At 39.9% G+C, this 8,545-nt stretch overlaps 1 protein-coding gene across 1 annotated transcript in view; it reads right to left on the minus strand.

The window, feature by feature from the left end:
- Window positions 1–807: 807 nt before the first annotated feature.
- The window catches only part of LOC139546370 (zinc finger protein 485-like), a 12,027-nt gene continuing 4,289 nt past the window's right edge, over window positions 808–8,545 (minus strand). The window contains exons 2-3 of the mRNA XM_071354699.1: window positions 7,088–7,302; window positions 808–3,389 (exon numbers count right to left, since the gene is read on the minus strand). Coding sequence (XP_071210800.1) covers window positions 2,545–3,389; window positions 7,088–7,286 — 1,044 coding nt within the window. The 5' untranslated portion in view covers window positions 7,287–7,302 and the 3' untranslated portion in view covers window positions 808–2,544. The remainder of the gene's footprint in view (window positions 3,390–7,087; window positions 7,303–8,545) is intronic.

Raw genomic sequence — 8,545 nt, forward strand, 5'->3', positions numbered from 1 at the left:
ACAGATGGCCAACCAACTTCATAGTAGAGAATGCAGTGATGACAGAGTGCCAACCAACTTCATAATAGAGAATGCAGTGATGACAGAGGGCCAACCAACTTCATAGTAGAGAATGCAGTGATGACATCACAGAGGGCCAACCAACTTCATAGTAGAGAATGCAGTGATGACATCACAGAGGGCCAACCAACTTCATAGTAGAGAATGCAGTGATGACATCACAGAGGGCCAACCAACTTCATAGTAGAGAATGCAGTGATGAGTACTAAAACTGTCTCCCGTAATAAAGAGCATTGCGCTATGATAAACTGCATCTAACTGCATTGTTACGTTACAGCCTTATTCTAAAATGGATAAATAAAACAATTGCTAGCAATTTAAACACAATAATACACCACAATGACAAAGCGAAAACAGGTTTTTAGAAACCTTTGCAAATGGATAAAATAAAAAAAATGGAAATACCTTATTTACATAAGTATTCAGACCCTTTCCTATGAGACTTGAAATTGAGCTCAGGTGCCTCCTGTTTCTATAGATCATCCTTGAGATGTTTCTACAACATGATTGATTGGCCATGATTTGGAAAGGCACACACCTGTCTTTGGAAAGGCACACACCTGTCTGTATACAGAGCATTTGGAAAGGCACACACCTGTCTATATACGGTGCATTTGGAAAGTATTCAGACCCCTTCACGTTTTAAAAATGTTGATACATTACAGCCTTATTCTAAAATTGATTAAATTGTTTTCCCCCCTCATCAATCTACACACAATACTCTAATCCATAATGACAAAACAAAAATAGTTTAGACATTTTTGCTAATTTATTACAAATAAAAAACTGATATCACATTTACATAAGTATTCAGACTCTTTACTCAGTACTTTGTTGAAGCACCTTTGGCAGCGATTACAGCCTCAAATCTTCTTGGTTATGACGCTACACACTTGACACACCTGTATTTGGGGAGTTTCTCCCATTCTTCTCTGCAGATCCTCTCAAGCTCTGTCAGGTTGGATGGGGAGCGTCGCTGTACAGCTATTTTCAGGTCTCCCCAGAGATGTTCGATCGGGTTCATGTCCGGACTTTTGGCTGGGCCACTCAAGGACATTCAGAGACTTGTCCCGAAGCCACTCCTGCGTTCTCTTGGCTGTGTGCTAAGGGTTGTTGTTTTGTTGGAAGGTGAACCTTCACCCCAGTTTGAGGTCCTGAGCTCTCTGGAGCAGGTTTTCATCAAGGATCTCTCTATACGTTGCTCCATTCATCTTCCCTCGATCCTGACTAGTCTCCCAGTCCCTCCCGCTGAAAAACATACCTACACAACATGCTTCACCATAGGGATGGTATTGGCCAGGTAATGAGCGGTGCCTGGTTTCCTTTCATCAGACTAGAGAATCTTCTTTCTCATGGTCTGAGAGTCCTTTTGGTGCCTTTTGGCAAACTCCAAGTGGGCTGTCATGTGCGTTTTACTGAGGAGTGGCTTGCGTCTGGCCATTCTACCATAAAGGACTGAACATTTTAAAAATTCTAATACATCCATTTAACGTAGCCTACATCACAATAAATCCATTATTTATTTTAGACAGGTCTAAAGAAACACGATATGAATAAAAATGTAGTCTATTTCAGAAGAACAGAATAGCATACTCTGTAAAAGTTGTCCTTGTGTTAGGTCCTGATATGGCTGTGGGCTACACTAGTTCATTTAGCAGACAAGATTTGCTTAGAATTCCGTGGCATTCTTTTTTTAAATTATTTTATTTTACAGTATGACGAATACAGCTTAATAAAATAGAAAGGATATTTTCTCCAAACGATTTGAGGAAGGGCGCACTTAACAAAGAAGCCTCCTATATGCTTCATGTAGAGTTACTTATGCAACTTTAGTTATGATACAAACGTTGGGATATAAGTTCTGATTTTTAATACATCCTAAGCCTGCACGATGGGACTCTTAATGATGATTTGAAAATAGTCTGCAAACTGCACACACTTCATCAGTCTCTCATTCACAATTTTGACAAGCACTTGATAATATTCTCATCAGAAGGCCTCGAATTTTGATTTGAAAAAGGTGTGCGACTATGATTTGAAAAAGTCACAAACAAAAAGGCATACATACGCTGTTTCTTGCCTTACTGCACGAGCTGGGCATCATCCACAAGTGACAGTACATCATTCACAAGTGACAATATATAATTCACAAGCTAATATTGTCACCTATCAGACTATTCTTGATTTAATGTTGTCTTCACATTTACCAAATAATGTGTGTGAAATTAGTTTTGATTTAGAATGGACCATTATCATGAAGTGTTTGATTAGATTTTGGATTACATTTGCATTGATCCCAGAGTGATTAGAGGGACAACAGAATGCTGAGTACCAGGCAGTTAAGCAAGTTTGGTAGGCTACTAATAACTATCAGCTGCATCAGAGCTTGGAGAAGCCTAATTACTGTGACTAAACGGTCACGTGGAATTTCACTGCCATTATGACCCCCAGTGTGGCGGAAATACGGTTACCGTAACGTTCTTGTCACCTCCCTGACCAAGGCCCTTCTCCCCGATTGCTCAGTTTTGCCGGGCGGCCAGCTCTAGGAAGAGTCTTGGTGGTTCCAAACTTCTTCCATTTAAGAATGATGGAGGCCACTGTGTTCTTGGGAACCTTCAATGCTGCAGAAATTTTTTGGTACCCTTCCCCAGATCTGTGCCTCGACACAATCCTGTCTCGGAGCTCTATGGACAATTCCTTCGACCTCATGGCTTGGTTTTTGCTCTGACATGCACTGTCTACGACACCACTTTTGTCCTCCTCTCCCTCAACTTCTCTCTTTTCCTCCACATTGATGTCCTTCTCACCCTCCTCCTCTTGGACAATTACATTGAAAGCACAGGCAGGCTTCCCTCCAATGGGTATTCTCTCATGACTTTTAAGACTTCTTAGCTGAGTGAATCCCTCCCCACACTGAGTGCAGTGATAAGGCTTCTCTCCACCGTGTGATCTCTGATGATTCTTTAGGCCTCCTGCGACACGAAAATTCTTTCCACACAGAGAGCAGTGGTAAGGCTTCTCCCCTGTATGTATTCTCTCATGTTCCTTAAGGCTTCCAGAATGATTGAAGCTCTTCCCACACTGGGTGCAGTGGTAAGGCTTCTCTCCACTATGTACTCTCTCATGTCTCTTAAGGTTTACTTTCTCACTGAAACTCTTCCCACATGCTGAGCAGTCAAAAGGTTTTTCTCCAGTGTGTACTCTTTGATGATTCTTTAGGTTAGTTGAGGAACTGAAACTCTTCTCACATTGAGGACAGGGGTAACTCCCACAACCAGGTGGTATTATTGATTCTGTGGAAGTGACTGAGTCTGGGTTGGGGATCTCTCCTGTAAGAACAGATATAGGGTAAGAAACAGATATAGGAACAAAGGCTTTAAGTTGAACAATGCAGGATTCAACAGACATTAGGTTTAACAGAGTATTGAAAGAAATACTTTGCAAGGGGCTTGTTGCATTGCACATAGATAATGCCGCCATTGTCAAATTACAATGCATTGCGCAATTTCTTAACTTTTTATTTCACCTTTATTTAACCAGGTAAGCTAGTTGATAACCTGTAGATAACCTGTAGCCAGTTGGTCTGGCAACGAATATGTAGCGAGGGCCAGCCGACTAGAGCATTACAGGTCGCAGTGGTGGGTGGTATAAGGGGCTTTGGTAACAAAACGGATGGCACTGTGATAGCAAACTGGATGCAGTCTGAGTAGAGTATTGGAAGCTATTTTGTAGATGACATTGTTGAAGTCGAGGATCGGTATGATAGTCAGTTTTACTAGGGTAAGTTTGGCGGCGTGAGTGAAGGAGGCTTTGTTGCGAAATAGAAAGCCGATTCTAGATTTGATTTTGGATTGGAGATGTTTGATATGAGTCTGGAAGGAGAGTTTACAGTCTATCCAGACACCTAGGTATTTGTAGTTGTCAACATATTCTAGGTCAGAACCGTCCAGAGTAGTGATGCTAGTGGGGCGGGCGGGTGCGGGCAGCAAACGGTTGAAAAGCATGCATTTGGTTTTACTAGCGTTTAAGAGCAGTTGGAGGCCACGGAAGGAGTGTTGTATGGCATTGAAGCTCGTTTGGAGGTTAGATAGCACAGTGTCCAAGGAAGGGCCAGATGTATACAGAATGGTGTCCTATGCATAGACGTGGATCAGGGAATCACCCGCAGCAAGAAAAACATCGTTGATATATACAGAGAAAAGAGTCGGCCCGAGAATTGAACCCCGTGGTACCCCCAAAGAGATTGCCAGAGGTCCGGACAACAGGCCCTCCGATTTGACACACTAAACTGTCTGCGAAGTAGTTGGTGAACCAGGCGAGGCAGTCATTTGAGAAACCAAGGCTATTGAGTCTGCCGATAAGAATACGGTGATTGACAGAGTCGAAAGCCTTGGTCAGGTCTGAGGGTTATTGTTAGGAATTTTGTTAATAATAACTAAAACAATTTCTAGATTTAGATAAAACTATAACTAATTGAACTCTGCACGCCTAGTGAAAAGAGATTTGTGCTGTGGGTTATAAAATAAGCAAAAAGGGTCGTTAAACTATGGTTGAACTGACCCAACTTAGCCCTGAGATGTTTAGATAAGGAAGTGAGTAACTTTTTAGGTCTTCCATTATCTTGAGTTGTCTGCTAAACTGGTAATAAATTATAGTGAGCCTTCAGGAGAATAGATTATATTGTGTGTCATGTGTGTACGCTGGGAAGTTGGAATGAACTTTTGAACCTGTTTTATGAAGGTCAGGAGGAGGAGATTTATTCTGTAACCTATGACGTCATATCTTGTATATAAACTGTTGTTTATGGTCAAATGGGAGCGTGCTCCAAGAATAAATACTATTATCTAATTTTAATAAGACTGTATCCTGTCTATTTTATGTTAATAAGTATCTTACAAATTCTTATAAATAGACAGATTGATTTTAATTAATGAGTACATTACAGGAATTATTTAATTCCCTCAACAGTTATACTACAAACCAGAATCTATGAGTTAGCCAGCTAACTTACCTAAATATTCTGAATTAACATTTTATTCAACAACCAAAAAAACATATGTTTACATTTCTTAACCTGTTATGGCTGAAAGAGCAGCATTGAGTAACCTGGAAAGAGGTGGCCATTTCAAACGGCCTCGTTCTCAATTCTTGCTCGTACAATATGCATATTATTAGTATTGGATAGAAAACACTCTCTAGTTTCTAAAAACGTTTGAATTATGTCTCTAAGTGAAACAGAACTCTTTTTACAGCTCATTTCCTATCCGGAAGTGAGATTTCCAAAAAGCGAAGTGTCTCTTCAAGAGCTTGTCTATAAAAGGTCATGTCACTTAGGACTGTAGAAACACGTCATACACCTTCCTCTGGGTGTCATGCGGAAGTGAGAGCAGAAATCAGTTGATTATCTCTTTCAGAGAATGCATACACCCTCTTGGAGTGAGAGGACCGTCATTAATTTTTTTTTCTGAGGCGCGAATTTGGACCTGGACTCTCCACCTGGAAAACGGTCGTTATAGATGAATATGACCCCTGGCTTCGATTTTTTTTGATACATGTCACAATATCATCCTAAAGTATGTTTTTTCAATATAGTTTAATTATATTATTGAAATTTATTCGTGACTTTATACGTGATGCGTTTGAAGACGAAGGAGAGGTTAGCGCAGTAAGGCCAGTGTGCTTGCTAATTCAAGAGGGAAATAGTTCTTCTGGATCCAAATAAAGACGGTTCTGAACAAAAGACCCCTTGTACAACATTCTGAATGAAGATCAACAAAGATAAGGACCCAATTTGGGATGCTATTTCATATATATCTGTCGAACTGTGCTATGCTACCGTTTGCTTTGTTGTGATGTTAGCTATTGTAGTAAGCTAATATGACGATATATTGTGTTTTCGCTGTAAAACACTTAAAAAATCAGAAATATTGGCTGTATTCACAAGATCTTAGTCTTTCATTAGCTATCCACCATATATTTTTCTGAAATGTTTTATGATGAGTAATTGGGTAGTTGACGTTGGTGTCTGTAATTACTATGGCTGCTTCAGTGCTATTTCTGACTGTAGCTATGCTGGTAGCTATGATGGTAGCAGTAATGTAAAACTGATTTATAGCTCAAATATGCACATTTTTCGAACAAAACATAGATTTATTGTGTAACATGTTATAGGACTGTCATCTGAGGGAGTTTTTTCTAGGTTATTTAGGTTGGTTCTAGGTTGGTTCTAGGTTAGTTAGGTTAGCTTTGTGCATGCTACTTGCATGCTACCGTTGCTGTGAAAAATGTCTGTCTGTCTTTTGTATTTGGTGGTGAACTAACATAAATATATGTGGTGTTTTCGCTGTAAAACACTTCAAAAATCGGAAATATTGTCTGTATTCACAAGATCTTTCTCTTTCATTAGCTATCCACCATATATTGTTCTGAAATGTTTTATGATGTGTAATTAGTAGTTGACGTTGGTGTCTGTATTTTCTCTGGCTACTCCCGTGCGATTTCTGACTGTAGCTATGATGGTAGCAGTAATGTAAAACTGATTTATAGCTAAAATATGCACATTTTTTGAACAAAACATAGATTTATTGTGTAACATGTTATAGGACTGTCATCTGAGGTAGTTTTTTCTAGGTTATTTAGGTTGGTTCTAGGTTAGTTAGGTTGGCTTGTGCATGCTACTTGCATCCTACTTGTGCTGTGAAAAATGTCTGTCCTCTTTTTTATTTGGTGGTGAGCTAACATAAATATATGTGGTGTTTTCTCTGTAAAACATTTAAAAAATCGGACATGTTGGCTGGATTGACAAGATGTTTATCTTTCAAATGCTGTATTGGACTTGTTAATGTGTGAAAGTTAAATATTTAAAAAAAATAGATTTTGAATTTCGCGCCCTGCACTTGAGCTGGATGTTGTCATAGGTGTACCGGCGTCAGGCTTGCAGCCATAACAAGTTAATGAACCAGAAAATCAATGGTTATTTTGGGTTGTTTACCTCTCTGAACCAAAGAGGTTGTTAGCCTGAATTTACCTGAGTCAACAGAGTCCCTGGCCTCCTCTCTCTCTTCCTCCTCCACCTCATTGATTTCTCTCTCCTCCTCCTCATCTTTGACAATCACATTGAGTTCCACTGTTTGATTGCAGTCACCCAGCTTCACTGACAGCATCTCTGGAGCCCGCTGTGAGCTTCTCTGGGCTGGAACACCACAACCAGAATCCGGTTCAGACATGGTAGGCTGGATAGATCTAAAAAAGAGGAGACCGAAGGAGTTCAGGGGGATTTTCACAAACCTAGATCGTGGGATAGCTCCGGAAAAGACAACAAACATTTATCTAAGCTAGCTAACCACACATCCCATACAGCAGGAAACCTTTTTCCATCAAATAAATATAGGATTGATGGCAACAGCCAGTCAGATTAGGCCTTAAGTGAAGAAAAACACTGGCTGTTGAGTACAAGCATATTCAGTTCAAATTCATTACTAATATCTGATACACTCAGTGATTGAAATTACCACCCCATCCTCAGTAGCCGATTCAAACATTCGCCTATAGGCTATAAGCAACACAAGCATTTTCTTACCTCAAAATCGCCTGGCTATTCATGTTGAATAGATTAGGGGCAATTCCAAGGTAACAGAGTGATGCTGAGACACAGAGTTGTCACTTTAAAAATGTATGGAAAACCAATGAATGCAAAGTTGAACAAACCATACAACTCCATGGAGCACAATAACTATATCCACTGAACAAACCATACAACTCCATGGAGCACAAGGACTATATCCACTGAACAAACCATACAACTCCATGGAGCACAAGGACTATTCCCACTGAACAAACCATACAACTCCATGGAGCACAATAACTATTTCCACTGAACAAACCATACAACTCCATGGAGCACAAGGACTATTCCCACTGAACAAACCATACAACTCCATGGAGCACAAGGACTATTCCCACTGAACAAACCATACAACTCCATGGAGCACAAGGCCTATTCCCACTGATCAAACCATACAACTCCATGCACAAGGCCTACTTCTAACAATTTCCACAAACAGCACAAACCGTCATTATGTTAACAAACTTTGTATCTGCGCCGTTCTTCAAGTCAATGTGTTTTTGTATCATTTTCAGTCTTAATTGTTAAAAGTAGTTTAGAAATGTTTGGTTTAATTCCATCCGTTCATATGAAGTGTAAGAATTATAGAATGTTGAACAATGTTCCTCCACTAGGAGCAGTGGGATAGGTGTTGAGAGTCTTGATCGTCAACACAACAAAACAAGAGCAACAGTATGGTGTCTTTAATAGTCAACGTAAACAATCACTCACTGTGATATAGCTTCACACTGGTAACACTCAAAATAATACAGAGCAGTGGACTGTTTTCTCAAACCATCAGCATTACACACTCAATAATAAAACAGTAGCTTTCCCAAAACCACATTTAGTATTCAACAAGGCGTAACAAAGTATGTCTCA

The sequence above is a fragment of the Salvelinus alpinus genome, chromosome 2 (genome assembly GCF_045679555.1).
Source record: "Salvelinus alpinus chromosome 2, SLU_Salpinus.1, whole genome shotgun sequence".
Classification (NCBI taxonomy): Eukaryota; Metazoa; Chordata; class Actinopteri; order Salmoniformes; family Salmonidae; genus Salvelinus; species Salvelinus alpinus.